Source organism: Musa acuminata, chromosome BXJ2-9 (assembly GCF_036884655.1).
Source record: "Musa acuminata AAA Group cultivar baxijiao chromosome BXJ2-9, Cavendish_Baxijiao_AAA, whole genome shotgun sequence".
Classification (NCBI taxonomy): Eukaryota; Viridiplantae; Streptophyta; class Magnoliopsida; order Zingiberales; family Musaceae; genus Musa; species Musa acuminata.
In genome coordinates, this window is record NC_088346.1 from 10,146,452 (window position 1) to 10,173,829 (window position 27,378).

Genomic DNA, 27,378 nt, shown 5'->3' on the forward strand with positions numbered 1-27,378 from the left:
CCAACTTGAAGAAGAAAATATGATATAGAATGAAGTTATATTATTGGTTGTACGATCCAAGGACCTTGATAGGTGGGATTGAATCTTTGGGTCCTTTTATTTTGAATGTATAGGAGAACAGTTGTGATTAAATGTATAGACTGGATAAAAATCTGCTTGGCAGGCCACTAGTTGGCCACACAGGATCATTTCAAATTTGGTTGGAATTGATAAAGATCTGGCAGTTCTGGCTAATATGGATGATTCAAAATCACAACTGGACTTGGTTATCGATTCCCCAGTCCAGATTGGATTTGTCGTTCCTGCTACCTCGGGGTCATGGTTCAAAATTTTGATACCAGATCCCAAAACTGATGGTGGCTGGACTGGTATGGGTCTGATTGTTACTGGCGTATTGACACACTGTACTCTGGTGTAACGGTTGACAATGAGAAGGGAAGAGGGGAGGAGGAGAAAGAAAATTGGAGGATGGAGTGGAGGTGGAGAAGGAGAGGAAAAAGTTTCATCTGCATGCTGGTTCAAGCTTGGGGCAATAAGTATCTCAGGGTAAGCACTGGTCCTAGCAAAATTTGAAACCGTGTCTCATGTTTGATAGGTTGCTTTTGTTGTCTACTAATTTGATCAGCTTTGGTTTTGCCAAAATGGAGTAGTTGCACGTTTGTTTGTGGTGTTTGATTCTAATTGTTTGCTTGAGGGTTAACTGTAGAGAGCAAAATTGTAGATTTTCTGTCCTTAATGTATGTATAACTTAATTGATTTGTTTGAAAGATGTGGTCACATACTGATAATGGGTTTAATCATATCAACTCACTTCTGAATAAAGATTTTGATTCTTTATTTACATTACTATCTTTGGTATCCAACTAGTTTCCTGTGAGGTTGGTGATATTAGAGATTTCCAAAACTACAGGACGTGGAAACACTGAAATTTTTTTTGCGTAAGCTAATAGATAGCAAATTGCAATTCTGTATTCCTGGCCCATTCACTGTTAACATACTTGTTAATTTATTGGGATAAGTGTACATAAAAGGCACTTATCTTGAGGTGAAAGTGATATTGTAGTTGCAACTTAAAAGATTCGTTCAGCTAATATCTGAGAACATAACTGGAGTAGTGTTTGATCAGTTACGTTTGAGAATGCTAGTACACCAAAGAGTTAGTTCAAGTAATTCTCTCTTGTTGGTTTGATCAATATGCATACTGTGATTTGTCTGTTTTTTTTATCATTTCAGTCTTGCTGGAGTCTATATCTTTGGTTTGCAATTTGCATAGGATTGTACCTCTGTAGGAGTACTCATGTTCTATTGTTTATTCTGGTTATCATTTATTATTGTGGTTTTTGGATAAATTTCTGAGAATGCTATAGAGTTATATAAGCACTACCATATAATTTTTTCACTTGACAGTTGTGATTTGACTCACAGGCAATTGCTAAAGATGCTGTACTTTCAAGGTGTAAGATAATTGCTGAACCATGGGACTGTGGAGGACTTTATCTTGTGGGAAATTTTCCAAATTGGGACCGGTAAAACCTTCATTACTTCCAACAAAATTTGGTTAATGTTGAAACTAAAACCATTGTATATACATGAACAAACATGCTTTTCTTTATTTGGAGCTAGTGATTTAAAAAGACGCACAGGCGCTCGGGTGAGATAAGGCGAGACCTAAGTGCCTCACATAGTAGCCGGGCGACGTGCTTCAGTGAAGTGTTTTCTAGGCACTCACCTAAACCCAGGCGTCGAGCGCCTCGGGCGAGTGCCTGATTGAAGCAAAGCAACTAAACTAGATAATCAACTCTGGTTCGATTGAATAGTAGCTTAGTGGGTTCGATTGAACCAACTAAGCAAAACAATAAAACCCCATTCCCCCACTCTTCGCATGACGCGGACCTATAAACTCTACTTCATCGCCCTGACACACCTCTGTTCCCACCACTGCCTTTGTGCACAACCGCTACCTCTGCCACTAACGCACAAGTCTGACGCTTCCTATACTATTGTTGGACAAGTCCGAAGGTTGACATGCCTTCCTTTGAACCTGTTCCTTCAATAATTCTTGGAGCTTTGTATAGTTTTAACATCAATGGTACCAAATACCTTAAGTTTGGAATCCTTTCTTATTGGTTTTTTATCCTACAAGATAGGCAATTATTGAGAAACAAATTGTGACTGCCTCTGTGCCTCAACTTGAGTAGATTCTGATTCATATTTCTGAAACCTTAAATTTCTCTCTTTCAATAATTAAACTTTTCATATTAAAGATTAATAGATACTAATCTCCATCTCTAGTTGCAGTTTCTAGGATGAACATTGAATTGTGATGCATATTTGTGAATTGTGTGTTATTTTGTGCCATACTATAAAATTCCTAGTTTTAATGATCTGCACAGATGTTGAAAACGTCTTGGGGTATTTATTACATACTTGTACAAAGAATTTTGTCACACAAAAGACATTCTCTTTGTATGATGTGGATTCTGGTGTTGGTGTGAGACAAGTTTCCGAGGGTTGATGATGCGATGGCTGGACCACAAATTAGTTCTATTGTAATCTATATTTTCAAATATGCCTATGTTATGTGAAAACATTTTCCAATATCTGGTTTCCAAGAATGTCTTTTCAAGGATCTCTTTCAACTATGTCTTCCAGGTGGGCCGAATGGAATGGAAAGTACCGTGATGATATTCGAAGATTCATGAAGGTGATATATTGAAAGTTATGCTAAATGTAGTCACAGTTATTTCTAAAATTAAAAGTCGATGCATTAGCAAAGTACCTTATCTTATGATGTATGCCAAGTTGTCCATCTTACTAAGGTTTTGTTTTCAAAAAAATTGCTATATTGATGACCAATAGAAAAACATTACTGTTAGGGTCAATAAGTCGGATAAAGATTGTCAGATTTGAGTGTCATTGTAATTGGCATGGTGTCTTGTTCATTGTAGTTGGCATGATGTTGGCCTCCATGTCAAATAAGTATTTGTTTGGAACAATATTTTCTATCTATGCAGTTTATGATATAAGTTGTTTATTACCAGTTTTCAGCAATTAATAATAAGTACTTCATTTAGGCATTTAAAATTGTGTACAAGCAGTCCTTTGTAGGAGGGATATGATTTGCATTTGAAACAATGGCTACATCAATCATTTCTTCTACTTGAGACTATCTTGTCATTGGATATAGTGGTTCTATCCCAGTCCAATAGATTAGTGAAAGTGGTACAGGACTTTTACCCTTGGCTTTCATTATTGTTCAGTAGGTTATCTTTCATGGTACATTTGTTTAGTCTTTGGCATCACCTAAAACCATGGAAACTTCTTAAGTTCTTATAAGTACATTTCTGTTTCTGAAAGCTGTCATGTAATAACTTTTGCCTTGGAAGGATAAAAAAGAATTCCTGATTTCTTTTCACTCAATTTAACATAAATGAAAGCGATAATTTATATTTTTGCTTCCAATCAATAGTGGTGTGTTTGTCTCGCTGTGAATTTTCTCTTAAAATATATCCTTCTGTATTGGTCGATCCAGAAGTAAAAAAATTTTCCTTTTTCTTGTTAAATGTCTGGATATACTTTATTGCAGGGTGATTGTGGTATGAAAGGGACCTTTGCAACTCGTATATCTGGATCTGCTGACCTCTACCAGGTATCTCATATACATGAATGTTAAATTTTACATCATTTCTGTTATGTTTTGCCTATGTATTTCTAGTATGTAGTAGGTACATGCTCGTTTTTGAAGTTTGGTTACAGAAAGGGAGTGTATTTATCAAATCCAACAGTAAAGTTCTGAGTTTTTCATACTGTTTCGAATGAATCTTGAGCCAGTGCATGCTGGAAACCCAGATATGGGGATTCCAAATTGCATCAGCCAAGACTTTAAAACTAAGACAAATAAAGATTTTTTAATTGACCCATGCCTTCTTGCTCCAAGTTTTGTTAAATATCAAATGACTTATAGAACTTCTATCTTCTGTGGCTTAGAGCTTTGAACAAGAATATCGATTTGTCACTACTCTACACTGGAGAAGATACTAGAGAAAAGAGGTTGCGGAAAGTGTGAACACAAGATGCAGGAAGTAGGAAAAATGAAGAAGTCATAATACCTTTTGAGGGCTGAATCATCATGTTACTTCTCGGTCTTGGAGATAAGACTGGTGGCAAATTGAAAAGGTTGAGGTGATTGATTTGGCCTTTTTACTGGAAAAGTGGCTTGGGATTTCTGAGCTACTGAATCTTAAATGATTGGGCAAATCATTATAACCTTTAGTTGATCTAATATTGCAAAGGAAGATTACATAAACTGTAAATTCATTTAATTTATTTTAGAGCGATGCAGGAAATAAAGCATCATAACCTTATTATGCAAGATTGAATAGCATAGGGTGACAGCATTGCAACTCAAAGATCAATATTTGAAATTATCATTGCTTTACAGTTTAAAATTGTTTTCCATTTCACCTCGGTAGCAAGTTGGGTTTACAGAAGTATGCCACTTTATAATTAAATAGTTCACATGCTTACCTTCTAGTAGTTACTTCAGATTATAAACCCTAATCATCATATGTTCATTGACATTTAGGACAGAATCCTCGAGTTCAGTTTAACTCCTAAAGAAGGCATCTTGTTGTGTTTTTGAAAAGAAAAAAAAAGTACAATGCTTCATTTATTCTCTGTAGTTGGCAGTGATCATTTGATTGTTTCTCATATAAACTTGTCTAATAGGTGAACAAGCGCAAACCCTACCACAGTATCAATTTTGTGATAGCACATGATGGGTTTACACTGTGTGATCTTGTTTCTTACAATTTCAAGGTAATCAAAGCAAATACTATAAAGTTAATTCAAATACTTTGGAATGTAGAATCCCGACAATTAATGTTTCTTGTTACTTGTTGGGCATATAGCATAATGATGCTAACGGGGAAGGTGGCAAAGATGGAAGCAATGACAATTTTAGCTGGAATTGTGGTGTTGAAGGTAAATGTTACATCCCATACTTCTATAAATCATTAAATCTTAAATTAAAAATAATTTCTTTTAGCTAGGAGAACCAGGACATGCTGAAGTTCAAGTTTAGCTGATGTTTTTTTGTTTTCTCTTGAGAAAATTATTTTGTAGATCAATGATGCCATTTAAGTACTGCTCTTGTTATCAATCTGGTCTTCTATATCTACTATGTACAATGTAAAAGATATAGATGGTGTCTTCATGTCTTATTTCTGATGCTAGTGCAACTAACAATCATGTTTATTTGCCATAAACTTGGTTTTTTTTTCTTTCATCTTTTAGTTAATTATGTTAGGTATATAGAATTAGTTTTCATGATGCATGCTATCCTCTAATGAAGTTCTTTTGAGGTTTTAGGAGTATTTTGAAAGCTAAGGATTTGTAGGTAGGACAAAAAGGAATATTCTGTATGTTACTTTCTTTTAACATTATACAAGGAAATCACTTCTTAAAAAGTATATTTATAGAGAAGTTATGACAAACTAATGGCAAAAAAACCAATAAATACTGCAACTGAGGGTGAGATAAATTTGAAAGGTCATAAGTATATATTCATGCAGCCATAATGACTGTTAATTCAAGTTGGGTATAAAATGTTAAGAACAAAGTGATGTAACTTGTTATAAAAACACAATAAGATCCAGATAGAAGAGCAGTAGAAAGAGAAATGGTTGTATAAAGAAGAAAAAATACATGGTTACCATAAGAGTTCATATATTTTTTTATATCCAATTCTTGATAAATACCCTGTGTACAAGGTTCTGCCAGTGCAGGTTTACGGGGATCAATATAGTGTTCAATTTAGGTTATTTTTATGAGGATATTCATATAATTTGGCATTTAGATGGAGATTGTTTCAATATTTTAGGTTAAATGTGCAAAGATTAATACAGATTGTTTCAATGTTTTAGGTTTCCTTGTTCAAAGTTTGCCGGCAGCAATCGGGATTTTCCTTTCTACCTTTTTCCTATGTCAAAGTTTGATTGATACAGATTTTAAACTTTCTGTTCCATTTACCTTTGTTTATAACCTTCAAATTTGGAAAGGAAATTTTGTTGCACCTTTTGAATGTGGTACTACCATACTTAGATATAAGATTCATGTATGCATCTATGTAATAAATCGGTCAATTTAATTTTCTTTCTTTTTCTAGGAGAAACGGATGATGTTGATATTATAGGTCTTCGCTCACGGCAAATGAAGAACTTCCATTTGGCCTTAATGATCTCTCAGGTACCATTTTTCTAAATACCTTTTAGGATAAGGACCTAATATAAAGTTTATAATTTCTCTAAACATTATTGTTTTTCACATAATTATTAACTTGATTTTTCTTCTGCATAATGGGTTCAACATGTTATTCACCATATTAATAGGAAATTATTTGTTTTAATTTCATAATTCTCATATTAATATTTAATACCAGTTTCTCATTTTAATTTAATAATACAAAATGTTGACTTCTATATTATTTTAAAATCCTTTTATTCAAAAGAGAACTTAATAACCCAACCCCCTCTATGTTTCTGTCTCTCTATGTGGTTCTCATCATGTGTTCACCACAACCCGCCCACCGTGGAGCTGCCTGCCACAGCCACATCTTCCTCTTCCTCTTTGCCACCACCCTTGGCTCCTCTCTTCTGATCCTTCTCCTCTCCCTTGTACCATGGAAATTACCAACGTACCATGTGTTGGTACAATAGCATTAACCAGACCTGTTCCAGTTCAGTCATGGATCAGCATGGATCTGGTACCCAATATGTGGAACCTTGGTCCAAATTGTATTGGATGGGACAGAGAGACTCTTTATTTGATCCTGGACAACAGGTATGATGGAAGAGTTCCCTTTCTAGACCACACAACATTTGACTCTGAACCATGGAAGGCATTTTCATGTTTTAGAGGTAAGAGCATCCTAGATGCCGTTCAAGTTGCAGCACTACTTTTTATGAGACAAACCTTCTCCACTCATTAAGGTCATATCCGTAAGTCACTTATTCCTCAGCTATCTGTTGTACTGATGTGAACCTGGAGTGGATTGAGATGACAGGAAGGAGAGCAAAAGTATATAAAGTAATAGGTGATCCCATGGTTGAATTTGATCATGCCAGCAAAAATTGAACCCACGGGTGAGTCATTAACTCAAGTTGTCTGAATGGAGTAATAGAAATATTTTTCCTGGGAATTTACCAAATGGAAACTCAGAGTAATACTGAATGCCTAAAAGGTCCAACTGTGAGATGAAGAGAAAAGGCTGAAGACATTCTTTTCCAGATTGAACTCCACTTGGTCTCTTCGAATATCATTTCCATTCTTAGTAAAATGGTTGTCTTCACCTTAATAAATTAATGACAGAAAGAAGAAATTTTGTTTTGCCTAGATGTAAGTCATACATCATATTTGAAAATAAGAAATAGATTCAAGCTTCCTTTAGGAGACTACTGGACTCTTTATAGGTATGACAAGAAATGGGTTTTGAGAAATATTTTATTTGACCAACTCTACTGGATTGATACTTTGAACCATCAGTTTCCTCCTACTGTAAGAAATTCTGAGTCTCAGTATTCTGTAGCTTCTGGCATTTGTCATTGTAGAGAACCATTTGTGTTATCCTGTATCACCTCATACTTCCTTTTACATGCTATTCCTGATTTAGTTTTCTCTTTAGATTGCTTTAGCATATGAATATGAACAAAATGGACATTCATCTGTGCCTGCAAATGCTAATCTTTGTCCAGGGAACACCAATGATGCTAATGGGGGATGAATATGGCCATACACGTTATGGAAACAATAATAGCTATGGACATGACACTTCCATAAACCATTTTCAGTGGAAACAGGTACCAGGCTTTTTTTAATTTTTGACAATGATAAGTTGCTTGTTGCTAGCACTGGTTCTATTTTCCTCTGCCTTATCTGTTTTTCTTTTGTTTTTTCTCTTTTCGTGTTGTGATAGTTGGAAGAAAGAAGGGGCGGTCATTTTAGATTTTTCTGTGAGATGATAAAATTTCGCTGCAAGCATCCCATGTTGCGACAAGACAGATTTCTTACCAAAGTAAATCTCCTAAACTATCTACATTTCATGCTTCTGGTAAATCAGATATTTGAAGCTATTTTTCATGATTGATTTAGAATATATGTGAATATAGAAAAGCATTTTATGTTCTTAACTGGTAAGTATTTCTACATAATATCTATTTTGTGAGAACTAGTGGAGTATAGCACTCTAGTGGGTATGCCTTCATGATGTTTAACTAAAGATCTTGTCTTTGCAACATGAATTTTTATAAATAAATTTACAACATTTCTCTTTACTGCAAAATGCAACTTTGCACAATCCTTTATCTATATATATTCGGGGATCTTATAGATCCAACTATATAAACTCAGAAGAATAACTAATTATTGGTATCTACTTGAAAAGAATTGCTAAGTTTGACCCTACCTACAGAAACTATTCAATTTCACTGGACTTTTACCTTTGTAGAGAAAATAATTGGGCCTTATGGCAGCAGCTTAACTTCTTCAGGTGCAATTGGGATCTAAGTGAACCTAAACTTATTGAAGTTCCTTGAATTTTGTGATGTTAAACAATTGGCCTTATGGCAGCAGCAACTTAACTCTGAGGATGAGGTCTACTTATTAAAGAATGTGTGGCTGTGAGGGATGTTTACAGCTGGCTTGGGCTACACGTCCTCTGCAACTGTTTGCCTACATGTGTGGACATGGCACTAAATTTTGTTTGTTTTCTCATCATTTTCTATGATAAACTTTGGGTTGTCCTCATTGGTTCCATTAATAAGTGATGAAGTTATCTTGTCACCTGAAGCAACTATGGAATTATATGAACTGACAAAATGAACATCTGTTTTGCAGAATGATGTTGCATGGCATGAAGACAACTGGAGCAACCAGGAGAGCAAATTCTTAGCATTTACGTAAGAAAAGAATATCTCCCATTTATATGAAATTATACTCATTATGTTATCATTTTCTTGCTAATGACAATTATTTAAAGGCCTTTTTCAGCTTGTCTATATACACTTAGAGACTAGCAAAAGTCAAAAGCTTATCCTAATTTTCTGTCAGCTTCTCATAAGAATCTTTAATCATAGGCTTCATGATGATCAGTTTGGAGGGGACATCTATTTGGCTTTTAATGCTCATGATTATTATGTCAAAGCTGCAGTACCTTCACCACCACATAAGAAGAGATGGCACCGAGTGGTATGAATTCTTCCATTATTTTCTAATTTCCTTGGAGTTAATAATTGACTAGTTGATAGCACAAACTTTTCCATGACTCATTCCATGTAATTAGCAGCTGCATATGGCATCTTCTAGCATTGCATTTTGATGCAGACTTGAGCTGCAAATATTATATAACATATTAATCGGCTCCTCATCTCCTAGTATGCAGAGCAAAAATATTCATGCTACAACCATAATTTTAACTCTCTTACTTGAGAAAATTGGAATAAAGTTGAGAGATTCTTGTTTTTTCTTTTTCTTATTGAACTTAGTTTTTAAGAAAGCTTAGAACACACCATGTACTGTATGAACATGATGAAAGATATGCTCCATTTTTCATGTCCTCTTATGATCAATTCTTATGTATCCATTCATGAATGTGATTCTCTGTTGTTTGTATGCAAGTCTCTTTTGAGTGCATTCTTGTTAAACGAACTTTACTGGTAATGCTATTGCTGGAACTCAGCATCCTTATGTTGATTTGGTCTAGTTGAGCAAAGGCGGATACTCCAACCTAGAGAGTTTTTAGATTCTAAATTGAAGCATGTGAAACTTTACCAAGTTGAACACTAATGCCCAAATTATGGTTGTGAATTATTCATATTTAGTACTGATTGATTTTTTTTGTCAATATTGCAGGTTGACACAAATCTGGAATCTCCCAAAGATTTTGTTCCCGAAGGTGTACCATTCAGCAACACCAGTTACAATATCGCTTCATATTCTGCAGTTCTCCTTGAGGCAAAGCCATGATCCTGTGACATTTGTTCTCCAGAATCATGATCAATAAAGGACTCCCACTGTTTGACAAATTGCTGCCTAAGGGTTAGTCAGTCCATCTGCTGACATTATATAGGAGGTCGGAGAGGGAGACGAAGGAGAATTAAAAAGGAGAGAGGCAGGGGGTTGGATTGAAGGGAATTATTTGCTATAACTATCCCATAAATAAATTTTAGAAAATTGACACATAATAAGAAATAATGTTCTGAACTTTTGCCCTTTCTCTTATTTAGAGTCAGGTGTTTAATCTTCTTCTCACATGTTCTGCAAGTTTTGTCAGAGTTCTGCAAGTTCTTGTCGATCTTTCTGTGAAATGGTCAAGTCATTTTCGCATGTCATTAGTAAATCTGTGCTGTAACTCTACAAGCATCAGTTTTAGACGAATCTAAGCTTAATTTCTACAAGCATACGGCACAGAGCAGAGGTTGCTTTGACCAGTGCGAATATAATCAGCAAATTGAAGCTATCTCTGAGTCTTGAGATCTTCCACTTGTTTGATGATGCTATTTAGGTTTGTGATATCGGCGATCTGAGAGTATGGACTTGGTTGACTCTATTCTCTTCATTCTCAACTGAAAGTTAATTCATAGAATAAGCAACACTTTTATATTTTTGTCTTTACGGTGTCAATATTATCTGTAAAATACCAAAATTCAAAATGGCTCTATTCATGGAATCAATTCATATTTGAGGACACAGAGCCTCTATGTTTGGTGATACTGTGTGTTTTATTCTCTTCCATGTTTCTCCTGAGGTTTGAGGATGAAGCAGGCATTTATTTTGTGCCCTGAGAAAGAACTGCGCCCATCATATTCTCCATCCATTAGTTGTTCGTTGTTTCGACCCCACTAATAATTCCAGCACATCTCAGTGGATGGAGAACATCTTTAGGGTTGTAAGCATCACTTTCAGGAAGCACATTCTCCAGCAGTCCCAAGTGAAGAAGATAAGACACCCAAGCAAGCATATTTCCATGTGCACTTCACCTCCCTCTTTCCTCACCAAAACCCTCAAGTCATTTGAGTATGACACCCTGAAACAACAGGAGAGCAAGTTGATCCATGATTGCCCTAACACCCAAAAAGAAAAGAAGAAGGATTAATCTGTCGTCTGTCATAATAAACTGTCACCAAGAGTTGCACTGTGAGTATTGGAGAATCTTCTTGGCAATTGGGGGATGCCCAAAGAAGAATATGGTTTACGTAAACGTGCAGAAGTTTCATGCTGGTGTCTCTCCATGGAGGAGGGCAGGGTTCCCTGATCACGTCCGTCGAATGCATCACATCAGGCATTGCGAGATTTATAGATAGAGATCGCTGTCCCTTACGTCTCTCTCTCTCTCTCTCTCTGTTTGGCTTTCCGCCTTTATATACACCGTCTCTCCCCGGTTGTCCAATCGCTACGCACTCTCTACGCTCCAACTCTACCTCTACCTGACAGTCGCGGCCGCCATGAAGTCCTCCGGCGCCCGCCTCCGCCTGCTCGTGGCGGCTCTGACCCTGCTCTTTGTGGCCTCCACCGCTCAAGCGCCTGGCCCAGCTCCCGTCAAGCCCCCCACCGTAGCTCCTACCCCCGCTCCCACTGTCGCGCCCCCGACCCCGGCTCCCGCTCCCGGCCCCGCACCGTCCCCCAGCGTCCCTGTCCCCGCACCGTCGGCCCCGGCGCCGTCCCCCAACGTCCCTGTCCCCGCCCCCGTGGCCCCGGCGCCGTCGCCTAAGGCGCCCACCCCGGCACCAGAGGCGCCCGCCTCCTCCCCTCCCGCTCCCCCTCCAGCCAGCCAGACGCCGACCGAGGCGCCGAGCCCGCCGTCCACCAGCGGGGCCGCTGAGCTCTGCTCTGCGGCCTGGGTCTCCGCCGCCGTGGCCGTCGCCACCGTTGCGTATGCGTTCTAAGGCCTGGGTCTCCGCCGCTGTGGCCGTCACCCTCGGCCGTGGCTTCCTCACCTATTTCTCCGTCTCTCTCTATTTAGATTCCTCGTGTTAATTTGTGGCCATTCTTGTTTTCGTTATGGCTTTTATGGTTCTCCTTCTACATGCTTTTCTTGAATTCTTCTTCTTCTTCTTCTTCTTCTTCTTCTTTAGGCAACTTTGTAAGAGTGGCTTCCAATTAACCAGTGGGTGTTTGTCGACATAGCATTGCTGTGGTGAATTCTTTTGTTATAGTTCTCATGATTGGGCTTTGTGAAACGAGAGAGAGACAGTGAGAGCGAGAGATCCCACTCGCTCAACAGCTGTAAGGCAGTGGAGGGAGGCGCGCCCATCTGCTCGTGGCCTCCCGGTTTCACCTAGTGATCTCGCTTCACGTGTGTGTGGGCTCGTCCACCTACCGCCACCTAACACACGATTTAGTTGGCCGGAAGACAGAGGATCTTTGGTTGGGTTGGTAGATTGCAGCCAGCAAAGAGAGGCTCTGCGAGGGGAGAGACAGATGAGACGTGGTACAGGGAGTAAAGACCTCCAAAGAGAAATTTGAAAGATCAAACAGGTATATATATATATATATATATATATATATATATATATATATATATATTAATATTTTGACATAAGATTTAGATGGTTCGACTCCTTGTCTTTATTTACTCAAAAATAATTCTTTTACTATAAAAAAAATAAAATATAAAAAATATCTCTCTTCAATTTTTTTTCTCAGTCTTTTTTAGATTAATATGTAAACGGCACCCAAAATATCTTTCTCTATATCTCTCTCCAAATCCTCAAATAGTTTAAAATTAATTATTACTTCTAGAATATTTATCGATCCTAACAATAAAGAAGTTTTTTTATCTATATATATAATTATTATGATCAAAATTTTCAAAATGATGTAAGAATGATATTCACATTCGTAGTATATAATAATGTTTGTGAAAATATTAATGTTGAGCTGATCAAAATAAGTCGTTTGAGTGTTTTTTTTTTAATGTTGACTCATTACAAGTTCTAATAAGATTTAAAGTACTTAAAATAAATTAATAATTCAATTATGAAAAAGATTTATAGTGAATTAGAATTTGTTTAGATATAATTATTTTTTATATAATAAAAATCTTATTTTCTCTATAATGATCCTAAATAGTTAGGACTTATGATTTTAATATTGTTGTTGTTATTATTATTATTATTATTATTATTGTTATCTCTGTAATCATTAGTAAATATTATTTTAATTTATTAAATTATTAATATTTAAAATTTCTCTCTCTTGTTTTCACAATCTTTGATGTCTAACACACCACCAACATTCCCCGTCTTCTCCCAGCAAACTTCACCATAGTCATAGTGCAGGAGAAATGCAGTGCTTTCTGTCTCAACAAACATTCCAAGGAGACTTCGACAACAGTCATACGGCATCGTATCCATACTCGTCTGTTCTCACCGAAGTTAGTGCATTGCTTTCCTTTGTTTATCTCTCTCTCTTTTTTTTTTTTTCTTTTTTTTTACATTTTAGTTTCTATATTTTTAAAAATCATATTAAAATTTTATAGGTAAAATATTTAATCTCATTTCTCCTCTCACCGTCAACTCTAATGATGAAAACACCATATATGCTTAGCGATAAATCAAAATAAAGTAAAAGCAATATGTGGTCAATGATAAATCCTTAGCAAAATCGTAACAAAGTCGATGATACGAAGAAAAACAAATTAAATATTTTACTTTCATAAGTATAAATATAGGAATCTTAATATAAATTTTAAAAATATAGGGATCGATATACTAAAGATAACTAATTATAATAAATAATTTATAATTAGTCCATCGCTAAGTATAGGTTTTTAATATGTTATTCTCCTATTGCAATGGGAAGAGAGCATAAGAAGGGCTTCACATTACTTTATTATCTTTATAAGAGCATAAGTAGTTCTTTATTATCTTCATTTTGTTCGTGGAACTCACGATAAGGCATCGCTCGTAGGTATAGGTTTTTAATAGGTTATTCTCCTGATACAATGGGAAGAGAGCATAAGAAGGGCTTCACAAGAGAATGCAACCGTATCTCCGACACCCACATGTCAACAGTAGTTCTTTATTATCTTCATTTCGCTCGTGGAACTCACGATAAGGCATCGCTCGGAGGTTTTGAATCATATTTATCCACGTACATAAATTAACAATAAAAGCATGAATTTTAGATACCATATTCTCAATTTCATTTGTAAGGATTATTTTAAATATCATTGAGAGTCGGTAAACCTAATTTTTACCACTCACCAACCAAACATTGATTTGACATGAAAAAAAACAGCACTATTCATTTGGTCGATTTAACTCGTAAACTTTGAACCACCAGCGTAAACTATTCGAGTCAAAGTTAACCTCTCGCATTTTCATTTTGTGGTTCCATTTAGAGCATTGCATATCCCATATAATGTAGAGACTATTCGAACCATTATTATATTGTATTTTATTAGTTCAATTCTGATATATGAATTCTCTATTCAACTGAACTGATTTCACACACACACACATATATATATATATATATATATATATATATATATATATATATATATATATATATATATATATATATATAATCCTTTGTTTGTGATGTATATAATTAGAAGACATTGATCAGGGAGTGCATTGTCATACAATTGTCTTTGTTAAGAATTGTAGGATCAATGGAGAAATTGCCAATCTACTTCTTTCCGGATAGTAAAAGAGAAATGTTATCAGGTGAAAATGGAATTGTAGGTGACCAATTCTATAAATAAAGGAATTCCAAGTACATTATGAGATCACATTATTCTTCACTATTGTATGAATGGATGAGACGGCTGAAGGCAAATCACATATAGATATGATAAAACAAATGCTTCTTCTTTGTTCCTTTTTTATTGCTGTGAGTCAAGTAAATTCAACTCTCTTGTGAAATAACAAGGAAAAGGAGTGGACTAATCCAATCAGAAAAATAAAGATGACTTGAGAGAGAGAGAGAGAGACCTTAGTTGTCTCTAAAGGTTTGCTGCACTCATTCTCCCACACTAATAATATGTACAGAGAGAGAGAGAGAGAGAGAGAGATCAGGAGACAGGTGTGGTGGAGAAGGTCATCATAATACACCCAAACCCAGTAGGAGATCTGCACCAACTACTTCAAATTGTTGCTTTCAGCTATGTGGCTACCCTGTGTACTATGTCAAGGGGACTTTCTCTTTTCTTGGAGTAGGTAATTTGTTGGGCAGTCATGTCCACTGTTTGTCCCTACAAGGAGAGAGAGAGAGAGAGAGAGAGAAAAAGGAGATTTTTTTCTGTAGATAATGTTATCCTACCAACCCTGCCAGCCTTTTTATGCATTCTTTTCTGATCATAATTCAAATCAATTGCATATATTTCTTCCCTTTTATTCTGCTGAAATAGTACATCAGTCGTTACTTAATAATATGGCAACATGTTATTTTTAGGTGCATCTGCACTTCTCATGCAAATGTCTTCCTTGCACTTGTCTTACTTCTCAGCACTTGAAGCAATGTATCACTTGTTGCAGAGATGATAGTGATTTAGCAATTCCTGCACCAATTTGAGGTTCATAGTATGATGTTGATCTTTTCTCTCTCTCTCTCTCTCTCTCTCTCTCTCTCTCTCTCTCTCTCTCTCTCTCTCTTATATCTGAACACTTGAATGATGTCCAATAATTATGTTGTATGAGGTCATGTGCACTATAATATCAGAAAGCTGTGTACATCAATTATGATGTCTGATCCATCAACTCCGACTGCCATCTTCTTAACTCGGTTCAATTGGCTTCTCCCCCACATAGATCAAATCAAGACTCATTTTATTTCCTGATCTCTTCCTCACAATAGAATCAATAAAGAGAACATGGCAACCATGCACCGGGATGGAACAACTCGACACACTCAAATCAAGCTGAACAAAGACGATACAGCCGTAAGGAAGTAGATGGATGATGATCTACCACCTAACACAGAAGAAATGGAGAAACAGGAGCAAGAGCACTGTCTCTACCCTGGCCAACCCTAAAGGAGCACCAACTCGAGCGCCAGCAGCCCGGTTAGCATTGCCACGGAAGCCGAGGAGACGTATCCGGCGCTGGACTGCTTGTCGGCCGCCGTGGTGGTGGGGGTGGTGGTGGAGGGCGTGGTGCTTACGGAGGGCGTGGTGCTTGCGGAGGGCGGGGTGGCGGTGGCTGCGGTGGGAGGCTTGGTTGAGCCGGACGGGGGGGTGGCGGGCGAGATGGCGGGGGACGCCGCCTTGACGGGGACCGCGATCTTCATCCCGTTGCTGCAGTGGCTGGCGACGCCGCAGATGAAGTAGTAGGTGCCGGCCTTGGAGAGCTTCACCGTCGTCTGCCCGCTGCCGTCGGTGCTGAGGGCGTTGCTGGCGGAGCAGGAGCTGTAGTCGGTGGCGCTCACCTGGTCCACCGTGTGCACTCCGGCACCATAGTTGAACGCTGCAATGGCCATGACGTAGATTAATATCGAGACCTCGTGAAACGCGTTAATTACATGACGACAATGACTCGATACGTTCATAAGCTCTAACACACATATCCACAGCTATATCTTACTGAGGCTGTCGCCGGCGACGAAGGTTTTTCCGGAGGTCCACTTAGTGTAGTCAACCCCGTTGGCCCAACCAGTGGAGCCTCCGACGGTGTGGTCGGTGGCGAACGCCGTCCACATCGTGCAGCAGAGGAGGGGGAGGAGGAGGACGCCGATGGCTGAGGAAGTGCACCCGGCCATTTCTATGAAACGAGGTGAGCTGCACACACCGGAAGAGAGGAGGGGTTGCTTTATATAGCCCGACGTGGTTTGGTTGGAGTTAGTAGGAGCGTTCCGTCCTCTGCGCTTTGAGACAGTAACGGGTGGGAATAGCTTAGGGAATACTCCATGTAGACATCTCCATGGGTGGGTGACCGCATCTGATCTACTTAGCTTTTTCTTCGTCCCCTCCCCCCTTTTGGTTTCATCACCCACAATGATGATGACACAGCTCGTCAATGGGCCTTCAACAGCTAGCATCAGGCTTTTGTGTTCTTCGCCATATGAGTTGAGCTAATTAAGCGGATTATATACTGCTATTCCGGAGGAAAAGAAGTAAATAATTGAAATGTTTGGGGAAATAAAAGGAGTCAAGAAAGTACATATGAAGCATTAAGAACAGAGGAGACCCCAATTCGCAGCGGCCATCTTGGTGCTCTTGAAATGGTGACATGAACAGCACGAACAACAAGTGCTAAAAGAAAACTAAGCTCTACAAATCGAAGATTTTTCGGTGAGAGTTGTGTTCTTCTTTGCATCGTTTAGTTTGGATCAATGTCAGATGAACTTTAGCAGGTGTTGCTTTTGGTTGTGTAAGAGGATATCCAATCATCCTCAGCGCTTACAAAAGAGTCCAACATTGTGCGGACCCGAGAATAAGTACATTGAGATGATGAGAATAGTAACCACCAAATGCACAGCAAAAATCTTATTTGCGACCGCTGCTTCTCATTCTGAATGATACATAAGGAAACTTCTTGGACACAATATTTCTACTTCATGTGTGATCAAGTGTTCCAATCAATCCCCTCCATTTCTAAGTCCATGGAAAGAATACTTGCCTCTCAAGACACTTGTGATGCCCCACTTCCATTTTTCTTTGTCTAGCTTTCATGTTTCCTGTCTCTAAAGCTAAGCAGAAGCTTGGTGGTCAAGTCTGCACCACCACCTGCTACCCCTTCTTCCCTTCACCCAGCTCTGTATCCGAAGTCAAATTGCTACTAGTTGATTTGTCTTGCTCTTCCTCTTTCACAGAGGTCATGATTGCCTTGTTATCTTTCTTTTGAATCTCTTCTGATACATGGAACTGCCGCAATCATGATCGGTTCCCTTCCGCTTCAATCCAAGTCATGCAAAAGAAAGGGGAGAGGAGAAATCTGCTCTGTTCTAAACGAGGTACAGAGTGGAGCGAACATGTCGTTCATATACGACTCTGCACCGTATCTTCTTCTATCGACTGGTTTCAAATGTACAGGCATCGTCCTGAATCAGTCTAATTCTGCACCAAACGGTGCGAGTCATCGATCAGAATATGCATCGTCCTAATGCATAGCCCACCCCGACAATGCCCAGGGACAAGGCCAGGGTGCACCACCACGTCATGGCGGCGGCCGGGTCGGAGCCTTCGTCTCCGAGCTCCTCCTTCTGCGCTGGCCGCAATATCCTCTTCTGCAACACCGACACCTCGGCCTCCAGCAGCTCCACCCACCGCCTATAAGCAGACAGCCTGAGCGAGTCGGCCAGGAGCAGCCCGACCAGGTCCTGGTTCCTGCTGCGCTCCTGCGACGCCCTCTTCTCCGCCTCCCTCGCCCGGGTCTGCGACAGCCGCAGAGCTCTCAACAAGCTCGGGTTCTCGTCGCCATCCCACCGATCGACCTCGCTGCCAGCAACACAGCATCCTTCGGACCGAACACCAGAGGACCGGACAGCTTTCTTGTCATCTTGTTCGACGGGGGAGAAGAGTTTGAGGGGAGGGGGAAGATCGCAGTTCTGGAGGAGGTCACCGGCGCACAGGGAGGAGCGCTTCGAGAAGTCGACGCCGAGCAACATCTCCCTCTCGTGGTGGCCGTCACGCTGCCAATCCAAGAACCATTTCTTGGTTGGCGAATGAGGGATCGGCTTCACCTCCTCCATGGAGATAGATGAGAAGAGGAAGAAGATGCTACGATCTCTTCCTTCCTTCCTTCCTTTCTTCTCGGGGAGTGTGAGGGAGGAAAGGTCGCGATGGGGAGGGTTTGGTGGGTAGGAAGAAGCGTGCAGACAAAGGAGATCTCATTCTTCAAAGAGAAGGATACTGCGGTAGGTTTTGTTAGTTGATGAAAGATTCTCAAAGTGGCGTGCAGTTTGCTGTGTCGCCTAACTAACACGCGGCATTCACTGTTATTCCAAAACAATTATAGACAGTAATATATGTTAAATATTAATCCGAAAACAAAATTCAATAATTTATCTGATTAATGTTTTCTTCTTCACCATATTTCTGTCTTATGAAAGAAATATTATTAAGGAGGATTATTTCGACTGACACAAAGATTAAATACTTTTGATTTAGAAGTAATGTTTTTTACATAAAAATTCTATTTATTAACAATCTATATGAAAAAAGGAGGGGGGAATTCCTTAAGCTAATAAAGCAAGCATTTGACATGATTAGCATCACAAAGCATCTTTAACATGTTAATAATGTAGTTATCTTGAAACTATGCTTTTTTTGTTTAGAGAAAGCTACACGCCACAGTATATTGCTTTTGTCAACTCTTTTAAAGGTTGAGTCTACATATAAAATTCATCATGGGATATGGAGATCAATTCTCTCGATTTTGGGATATTAAAGAGCTATTTATTATCCGAATTCTAGGAATTTGTTCAATTCGATTTGGTCATAAGATGATGAGCTAGGAATTAATTAGAGGTACAGTGTGGCATATAACTTCCTTTAAGATTGGAATTCATAGAATAGAGGAGCAGGGAAGACAGCTTGAAGAGATCAAATTTACATACTCGCATTCAACAACTGCTACCTGCCGAATGCAAGAAGCATTTTTCATGTGGAAGGATTGTTTATTCGGTGAATGACTGAGAATAGTCAAACGATGCCATGTCAAGCTGACTAAAATTTATTTTGGACAATAAGATACAATTCGTAAAAATATTAAGATATTCAATAAAATATGAGATTTGAAGAGAATTAATATATATATATATATATATATATATATATATATATATATATAAAGAACATATTTGTGTCGATAATTAAATCGTAGAGGAACACCTCATCGTAACATCAAAATCTTGAAATTCACAAGTCTATATATCATAACATCAAAATCTTTAAATTCACGAGTCTATATAAAAGTGAACAATTCCAAGCATAATAACTCATTAAAGATAACTATGATTGATCCTTACCAACTACATAACATTTGTATCAGGCGTCTACTATAAACTAGGAGTTATGCAAGTAAACTTGAGATAATATAATACTCAATACTCGTCTAACTTATCTAACTTAGTACTAACTTGAACGTCGAAAGGATCATTATCGGGATTACCCCCTGACTTAATTTTATAGGAATCCAACGACTGGTACGAAGAATTTCTTAAAGACCGACTCGAAAAAGAACTAAATTAAAACTTGACTTGGAGGACCCATCCAAAATCATCTCTAACAACATCTAATAACATAAATATAGGCAAGTTGGGTGGGAGGCCAACTTGATTTTTGTCCTATATTGACTCACACTCAATCTTCTCCTTGTGAACCCTTTTTTAATATCATCAACTTTAGTTTCTTGGGTCAATCAATCCTCAGGCCTCTGGATCCGATCAGTTCATGTCATTGTTTTCAGTCAAAGGCAAGCAGGAAGCGGATGGTCTTCACAATGAAGTCCTGGTGCACTCTGAAGAGAGATGAACCTGTTTCTAAAACTTAAATCATACTTCAACAGGTAGTTATTGGCAGTTCTGACAAACTTGGCTTATCACAAAAAAATTTTTAAACAAGCATGGAAGTTGAAGAAAGTTTTAGAATGTAATCTATCCATAACTCAGTTTCCTTCAGTATCTGCAGACAGCCTATAAATTAAATCTGTAAAGCCTAATGAGATAACTTTGATATTTGGCTTCTCTGACATAAACAAGCATGGAAGTTTTAGAATGTTATCTATCCATGACAAAATCAGAGGTTTCCTTCATTTATCTCAGTCGGTCTAACTGCAAATATAACCTATAAATGAAATCTTGAGACAACTTCATTATTTGACTTTTATCTGACTTCAAAGGATCATTCTTCAAGTTATAATTTGATCATTTTTTATGGAAACAGCAATGCTTATAAAGGCTTAAGAGTCAGGCTCCAGCATCATAAGTATCTCAGGAATACAGCTGGTTAATGTAAGAATTCAATCATCTGAAAAATGCAAATCATCGACTGAATTTTTGCGTACCTTTCTTAGACTTGACATCGTTCATGCTTTAACACCCTCCACTTCTCACTATGGTTTTGGTGCATTCATCAATGAGCTTATGGTGCAGTTCCAGGTCCATGATTCTTTCCGCCAAGCTTTCAAGTCATTGAAGAAAGACCAAACCATTGAAACCCATAGATGCTAGCTCATGAACAGGTCGAGTGAGATCAAGTCAAACATCTAAAGCAGTACACAACCCACCAAGGTAGCTTCAAGGTCTTCTTTGATATCTACAACATCAATCTTCTGTTATAGAGAAATGTTGCTCAAGTATGCGTGAATTTCAAAAGGAGAAAGGTGCTGATAGCATGCGTTCTACCAACCAATAATTTACCAACTGCGCTTTCAGTCTCGTGGCAAACACTTTTTTACCCGCTCTTTTAGTTGTTGGCAGAGGTTAAGATGTAACTTGCTATATAGATAATAGCCTATATGCCACATTCATCTTAATGTTAATTCCCATGCCATTTTAATGTCCATATCGTTATGATAGTTTCAGCAAAGGGTTATTATTTCCAGATGTTTAACAGCCGCTCAGTCACAAGAAAGTCTACATTTCATTGAAAATCTTATAATAAAGGCAAGTAGTTATAATCGATATAAATTTAAATAGCTCCACCAACTAAGTTTCATGAAACATTGATCCAGCTCTTATGGATTGATTCTCACATAAGATCTGACTAGAAACTCAGTGATATGGAATATGATACACAAACGAAATAAATTCACAAAAAACTGTAGTCAAGTAAATAAATACTGAACCAAAAGAGAAATATATATTAATGCAAAAAACATAAATATATATAATGTCACTTTTACATGCCTCAATTTTCTTCAGCCATGTCTCATCTGGCTCTGGTTGCTCTCAGCTAGCATCTACCTCATCTGATATCTCATCTGATTGCTCATAGGTATCCACCTTGTTTTCAGCATCAACTGCTTGATCCTTACCCAACACCAAACGAATGCGTCTTCCCATCAACTTCTGCAGTGGTTAGCAACGTGTTAACCGGATGATAAAATAGAAGACTTATAAATAAACAGTAAATGGTAGACGGTTTGCTATATATGAATTGTTGTGCCATTTGGCACATGCCATGCCGAAAATGTAATTGCATTCGCTGAGCTAGTCTGTACTGTCGCATCAACATGCACAGCCATGCCAGAAAGGAATCTGTGTGCATCTGTCATAAAAGGAAATCTCACAATAGACTAGAGACATAAACCTAAATTTACATTTCCATTCAGAGTGGTTATTGCAGCTTCTGCTTCTTCTTTTGATGAGAACGAGACAAATCCATAGCCTGCTGATCTTCTTGGATTGCTTTGGAAGATGACTTCAGCAGATAGGATGTTCCCACTGCCACTAAATAATTCTCGAAGATCCCGAGATCTTACCCTCCAAGTTAAATTGCCCACAAACACATTATACTTTGGAACAGGACCTGCTGCCACAACAGGAGCCTTCTTCACAGATCTTGCAAATTCCACCTTGATCACACGACCATCTAAATCCTAAATCACCAACAGAACTCATGATTAAGCACCCACCACAATGATAGAGGCCTGATGCTCTGACCATAAATATAAGATGAACGATAGCACCATTGTTCCCTGAGAACTACTTACATATGATTTCAGATGACTAAGTGCTGCTAGTGCTTCCTCCTCCGAGGCCATTGTTACGAATGCCAATCCTCTATTTTTGCTGCTGTTATACATCGACAGCTGGACCAAGAAGCAAGGTCTAAGTGACAATAATTTGGTGCTGGTGAAATAAGCCAAAATATCTTTAAAGCAATTGTAAAAGGGTCAGAGCAAACAGATTGCAGGATACTCATCAAGGTCTACCAAGATTTTGACATGTGCATAAAGAAGGACACCCCGTTTCAAGTAACTTCCTGATATTGATGCTAGTTCTACCAATATCGAAATCCTAATGGTTGCCACCATTAGCATAAGAACATGCACTAGTTATGTCATGATGGGTGAACAATATCAAGGCATCTATTAAATAAACAAAAGTTCAAGAGATATAATCCTAGATAAGGAATTATACCAGTGGACTAGAATTCTTTTTGTTGTTTTACATGCTTTATGATATAATTGGCATTGCCAATCATTCAGCTCTAGTATTGGATAAATCAATTGGGTTGTAAATACATCAATGATGTTCATATTCGCCATAATATGTAACCAGTGATAGTGAAATTAGTAAATTCCGACTTCATGGCATCAGAATTATCATCCTTCAAGCTCTTTAGTTTTGCTTATACTCAGATAATAAAAAAAATCATTTTTTTCACTCATAAATCATGAGCAGACATTAATATCCCATCAAGCATAAAGTCGGAAGCATTTAAAAGAAATAATACAGCAAATCCCGCTTAGAACTTAAAATGGTATGATACAAATGGACTCGCGCTCAAAGATTCGATCTTTTCCCTAGGCATAGAGCAGGAGAATCCGAACCTCAACGTCGACGACAGTGCCGTGCTTCGAGAACAGATTTCTGATGTCATCGGCCGTGCAGGTCCAAGGTACGTTTTGGGCGATCAGCCTCGTTCGAGCCTCCCCCGAGCTCTCCGCCGTTTCCACTGGTGCTGCCGGAGCGCTGCTGCTGAGAGCGGCAAAAGCAGATATCTCTCGACGGAGGAGGAGGAGGAGAACTCCACTCGCCCTTCTAGGAGAACATGTCACGCGGGAAGGAGAGGGCAGAGAGAAGAACGAAGGGGAGGAGGGAGAGAGGTGAGGGTTGTGAGAGGAAGAGAGTCGGAGAAGGGGAATCGCCATGACCCCAGAACAGAGGACACAAGAAAAGATCTCAATCCGTGGAGCGCCCCTTTAGGATAAATAAGTACCGGTTCAGCTGTCTGGGCATAGGCACGGTCCAGCTTGGCTCCATTAATCGCTCACGGATATTGTCTACGTGGCTATTTGCGGACCTGACGCGTGTCGCCTATAGGTGGTCCGATACCGTACTGCTGGTATTCGAAGAACACAGAATCGAAGAACAGAGAACATTTCTTAATCCAAAAATGATCGGGCTAAAAGTCGAAAAACTACAAGTACAAACCAAAACGTGATGATGGAAGACTTCTCGGCAAACAATATCCAACAATGGGACGCTTCAGTTACCAGGATCCAACTTCTATGTAATCCCATGAACAGTTGTTTAAAGGACGGGGAAGAGATGGCTTGCATCAGCAAATCTAAAAGCTCAAACTCTGGAATCATAATCTGTTCGTGCTGCTTCCTGTAAGAAAGAAGATGCCAGTTTAATCTGAAGATGTAAGAAGTAGAGAAAGAACATCTACTTTGTAATCTTGCGTGTTTAATTTTTCTTGTGTCTCTTCTTTTTCCATTTTGTTGTTTCCTTTTCTGCTTTGCTTTCTTCCTTTCTCCAATTCCTTCATGTAACACTTTATTCATGTTAGATACTGATTCTTCAACAAAGAAAGAGTGCTACCTCTGGCTTCATTCTTCTCAGGCATTATGTGGGTAGTCTAGGAGTGATATGCATGTACATTATGGACATTTTGAGTATCAACTGGATAGGTTGTGGTGTTTCTCAAACAGAGATGGAAGGTGACAGTGATTCTACAACATCAAGAACATAACCTGGAAAGATTTCTGGTGTGTGTACATTAAAGTTAATGCTCTTGAATTGACCAGCCACATACCTTTCTTTCTTTTTCTGTAGGGAAAGCTGGTCACTTGATTTAAGGAAATCATGTCTTAGCTTTCAGACAATGACTTGTCCATAGTCAACACTGTAGATTCTTCTTTATAGTGTAGCTTGCAGGAAGTGTCTGGTTAAATCCATATAATTCTTTAGGTAATAGCTTGCAAGTGGACATTGTTGCCAGATATTTCAGATAACTGATGTGAAGTTGCAGGAACTGCAAGAATTCCAATAATTTGATTCTGTCCTGATGGATGCTGAATGCATTGCTTGGGACTTCAAGAACTCCTCCATCAACCATATAAAAGACTCAGCCGATAATTCTTTTAGAAGACATTAGATGCTGAAAAGAATTCAGCAACCTCTGTCTATGCAAGGAGGACCAATGCATGAACCAAAGGAGGTCATGCAAAGTTGGGTTGAGTTGAATACTTGCAATCCACTTTCAACAATGAACTACACTCTCATAAAACAAATTGATGCTTCTTGCACATGTTTCAACGCTCAGTAACCTGCAATTATGCTTGACATTCTGATCCATACACTGTTGTTTTCTTGGACTACATGTTTCTTGTTTAAGCTGCTTCTTTTGTCATTTACAAGGACACATGGGGCATGAGCTCCTTCAATCATCTTGCATTGTATTGTGGGAGAGGACAATGAGCATTCCTTAAAATGTGCATGTAAACAGGATTGAGAAAGACTTTTAGCCACAGTGTTATACCCAACTCATTGTTCATCAACAGCCTCCATGCTTGTCTCAGAGAAGTAGCACAAAAAGCAATCGCATCCTTCAACAGCTTATGTTGTCTTCTAACCTCGCAACTTTTAAGTCTTTTCTTGAGAAGGAAGAGAAACAAAGGGATTCAAACAGGATTACAGGATAAATAGGAGAAAAGAGTGAACTTAGATCTTCATTTTTCTTGACATAGTGATCATATATGTTCAAAGCACATCAAGTACCTAAAACATCACTTCTAAAGCTGCTTCATTTAAAGGCCTCCTTTAAGAGAATTAAACAAAATGATTCCTATGTAAATTGAGTTTAAAGTGTGAAACTGCAAAGATGCAGATGGAACATCTGAATCTTTTCGATGAACGACAAGAAGAAAGAAGACATTATGGTAAGTCATGAACTGAGCTCTTACACAACCAGAAGCCATTGCATACTATCTAACATCTCTTGGAGCGATGATGGAGTCTCTCTCACTCTGAAGCCAATTCAATAAGCAGCAAACAGAAATCTAAAAGAACATACAGAACGCTATAGGCACCGACATTATTGTCACTGAAGTGTTCTGATAGAAGCGGATTACTGGTGAGCAGTCTCCTCCTCCTCGATCCTTGCAATTATTTGGTGGACTGCAGTGGCGATCACATCCACTGATGCACACTGGCAATCGTCTTCTACCTTCACCAGCAAAAGCAGAGGAAGAAAACAACAACTCGTGAGTCATGGCATCGAGAGAAGGGATTGGAATCAAGAGGGTGGTGGCTCATCTTACCTTGAGACTGAAACAGTAGAGAACCATTTCGTCGACGGTGGTCACGTTGAGGTGAAGCGTCGTCAGCCGCAGGTTCTGCAGGCCCAGCACCAGCATCAGCAGCTGCCTGGGTCGCCACCTCGAGAAGATCTTGACGTTGGCATGGCTCTCGACGATGGTGACCTCGATGTCAGCCATGGCCGATGGGTTCCTGCCCGCCGCTTCGACGGTGGCGGTAGTGTCGGTGCTAGAAGTGCTAGTGCAGTGCGAGTAGCTGGATGAGTACTGGGGGAAGGTGAAGAAGTCAGCGAAAGGAGCCGCCTTTGATCGTTCCCTGATGCGCTTCTGAGCCTCGAGGGATTGGACTGACTGCTCAAGCTCTTTGACGAAATTTATGGCACCTCCAACGATCGATGCTTGATCACCCTGCCAAGGAAGAGATGAACTGTTTGGGGTTTCTTCATCGATCAAAGATTATTGAACTGGTTTTAGGCCATATATGTGCAAACATGTGAGGGAAGATGGTGCAATTGTTTTGCTGCATGACGATTAGAATCTTGATGAGATGATGAGAAAAAGTGGCTGTTAATAGTGGAAGAGATTAGGAGAAGAGATGTCTCGGATGAGATGGAATCAATTTCTGGAAGGTGTGGAAGACGAACTTTTTGGACGTAGGAGGCGGGCATGAGTGACCGGAGCACGGCGAGGTACTCATTCATCAGTCTCCGCCGGTTGCGCTCCACCGCAATGTGAGTCATCCTCTGGGTCTCCACCTCTTCCTTGTTCTTGAACCGCTTCGTGCGCCGCCTCTTCCTCCGGTCCGCCGTCCCTTCCTGGCAAACGGCAGCTGATCCGGTCTTCGGCGACCACGAATCCACATCCCAGTCATCGAAGTTTTGCAGCATGGAGGAGCAACATGTGTCCCAGCTGCTGCCGCTGCCGCGCTTCCCTATTGCCACCTCCCTCCCTCGGTTCAGCTTCCTGCGACCGTCGCCGCCACCACCTATCTCGCATCCCACGTTACACAGCTCCTTCGTTGTAAAACCGAGTGCTTCGGCCAGTGCCATTTCTCTTCGATCAATCACCTATCTATGGACAAAGCACACAAAGATCAAGCTTGCCTTTTCCGTTGGGGAAGAGGAAGAAGCTGAATGGAGGAGACTTATACTAGGCATAGGAAGGA

General features: G+C 39.2%; 6 protein-coding genes across 9 annotated transcripts in view; 2 read left to right on the forward strand and 4 right to left on the reverse strand.

Moving 5' to 3' along the window:
- Positions 1 to 10,257, forward strand: part of LOC135583602 (isoamylase 3, chloroplastic-like) — a 31,874-nt gene extending 21,617 nt beyond the window's left edge. For both annotated transcript variants that reach the window (XM_065125590.1, XM_065125589.1), the window contains exons 14-24: positions 1,426 to 1,526; positions 2,653 to 2,704; positions 3,587 to 3,649; positions 4,729 to 4,818; positions 4,911 to 4,983; positions 6,167 to 6,246; positions 7,752 to 7,856; positions 7,973 to 8,071; positions 8,893 to 8,954; positions 9,132 to 9,243; positions 9,907 to 10,257. In XM_065125590.1, the coding sequence (XP_064981662.1) occupies positions 1,426 to 1,526; positions 2,653 to 2,704; positions 3,587 to 3,649; positions 4,729 to 4,818; positions 4,911 to 4,983; positions 6,167 to 6,246; positions 7,752 to 7,856; positions 7,973 to 8,071; positions 8,893 to 8,954; positions 9,132 to 9,243; positions 9,907 to 10,020 (951 nt within the window). In that variant the 3' untranslated portion in view covers positions 10,021 to 10,257. The remainder of the gene's footprint in view (positions 1 to 1,425; positions 1,527 to 2,652; positions 2,705 to 3,586; positions 3,650 to 4,728; positions 4,819 to 4,910; positions 4,984 to 6,166; positions 6,247 to 7,751; positions 7,857 to 7,972; positions 8,072 to 8,892; positions 8,955 to 9,131; positions 9,244 to 9,906) is intronic.
- A 1,241-nt stretch (positions 10,258 to 11,498) lies between these two features.
- LOC135624046 (vegetative cell wall protein gp1-like) lies at positions 11,499 to 11,939 on the forward strand. Its single transcript, XM_065127519.1, has one exon. The coding sequence runs from the start codon at positions 11,499 to 11,501 to the stop codon at positions 11,937 to 11,939; it is 441 nt and encodes a 146-aa protein (XP_064983591.1).
- Positions 11,940 to 15,809: 3,870 nt separating this feature from the next.
- On the reverse strand, positions 15,810 to 16,788 carry LOC135623073 (blue copper protein-like). The gene is made up of 2 exons (XM_065125591.1): positions 16,584 to 16,788; positions 15,810 to 16,466 (listed from the first exon to the last, which is right to left on the reverse strand). The coding sequence occupies exons 1-2, from the start codon at positions 16,756 to 16,758 to the stop codon at positions 16,033 to 16,035; spliced, it is 609 nt and encodes a 202-aa protein (XP_064981663.1). The 5' UTR covers positions 16,759 to 16,788; the 3' UTR covers positions 15,810 to 16,032.
- A 1,134-nt stretch (positions 16,789 to 17,922) lies between these two features.
- On the reverse strand, positions 17,923 to 19,063 carry LOC135623074 (uncharacterized). The gene has a single exon (XM_065125592.1). It carries the CDS (start codon positions 18,688 to 18,690, stop codon positions 18,082 to 18,084), a length of 609 nt encoding a protein of 202 aa, XP_064981664.1. The 5' UTR covers positions 18,691 to 19,063; the 3' UTR covers positions 17,923 to 18,081.
- An 824-nt stretch (positions 19,064 to 19,887) lies between these two features.
- On the reverse strand, positions 19,888 to 23,854 carry LOC135623075 (29 kDa ribonucleoprotein A, chloroplastic-like). 3 transcript variants are annotated; one of them, XR_010491263.1, is made up of 6 exons: positions 23,499 to 23,853; positions 22,656 to 22,754; positions 22,263 to 22,541; positions 21,850 to 22,011; positions 21,006 to 21,256; positions 19,888 to 20,475 (listed from the first exon to the last, which is right to left on the reverse strand). XR_010491263.1 is itself a non-coding variant. In XM_065125594.1 (5 exons), exons 1-4 carry the CDS (start codon positions 23,817 to 23,819, stop codon positions 21,892 to 21,894), a joined length of 657 nt encoding a protein of 218 aa, XP_064981666.1. In that variant the 5' UTR covers positions 23,820 to 23,854; the 3' UTR covers positions 19,888 to 21,256; positions 21,850 to 21,891. The 3 variants fall into 3 exon arrangements, 2 of the variants coding, with proteins under 2 accessions (XP_064981666.1, XP_064981665.1); XM_065125594.1 differs by having other exon boundaries at positions 19,888 to 21,256; positions 22,425 to 22,541; positions 23,499 to 23,854; XM_065125593.1 differs by having other exon boundaries at positions 19,888 to 21,256.
- A 1,920-nt stretch (positions 23,855 to 25,774) lies between these two features.
- Positions 25,775 to 27,310, reverse strand: LOC135622159 (transcription factor bHLH94-like). The gene is made up of 3 exons (XM_065123803.1): positions 26,858 to 27,310; positions 26,217 to 26,621; positions 25,775 to 26,122 (listed from the first exon to the last, which is right to left on the reverse strand). The coding sequence occupies exons 1-3, from the start codon at positions 27,260 to 27,262 to the stop codon at positions 26,024 to 26,026; spliced, it is 909 nt and encodes a 302-aa protein (XP_064979875.1). The 5' UTR covers positions 27,263 to 27,310; the 3' UTR covers positions 25,775 to 26,023.
- Positions 27,311 to 27,378: the final 68 nt, after the last annotated feature.

Excerpts from the sequence above, each read along its gene's own strand:
- LOC135624046 (XM_065127519.1), top strand. The coding sequence starts at position 11,499 with ATGAAGTCCTCCGGCGCCCGCCTCCGCCTGCTCGTGGCGGCTCTGACC.
- LOC135623074 (XM_065125592.1), bottom strand. The coding sequence starts at position 18,690 with ATGGAGGAGGTGAAGCCGATCCCTCATTCGCCAACCAAGAAATGGTTC.
- LOC135623073 (XM_065125591.1), bottom strand. The coding sequence starts at position 16,758 with ATGGCCGGGTGCACTTCCTCAGCCATCGGCGTCCTCCTCCTCCCCCTC. Across the intron at positions 16,467-16,583 it reads CGTCGCCGGCGACAGCCTCA|CGTTCAACTATGGTGCCGGA; the intron begins GTAAGATATAGC and ends TGGCCATTGCAG.
- LOC135622159 (XM_065123803.1), bottom strand. The coding sequence starts at position 27,262 with ATGGCACTGGCCGAAGCACTCGGTTTTACAACGAAGGAGCTGTGTAAC. Across the intron at positions 26,622-26,857 it reads CCGCCTCCTACGTCCAAAAA|GGTGATCAAGCATCGATCGT; the intron begins GTTCGTCTTCCA and ends CTTCCTTGGCAG. Across the intron at positions 26,123-26,216 it reads TCTACTGTTTCAGTCTCAAG|GTAGAAGACGATTGCCAGTG; the intron begins GTAAGATGAGCC and ends TTGCTGGTGAAG.
- LOC135623075 (XM_065125593.1), bottom strand. The coding sequence starts at position 23,819 with ATGGCGATTCCCCTTCTCCGACTCTCTTCCTCTCACAACCCTCACCTC. Across the intron at positions 22,755-23,498 it reads GCACTGTCGTCGACGTTGAG|CTGTCGATGTATAACAGCAG; the intron begins GTTCGGATTCTC and ends TTCTTGGTCCAG. Across the intron at positions 22,542-22,655 it reads TTAGTCATCTGAAATCATAT|GATTTAGATGGTCGTGTGAT; the intron begins GTAAGTAGTTCT and ends TTGGTGATTTAG.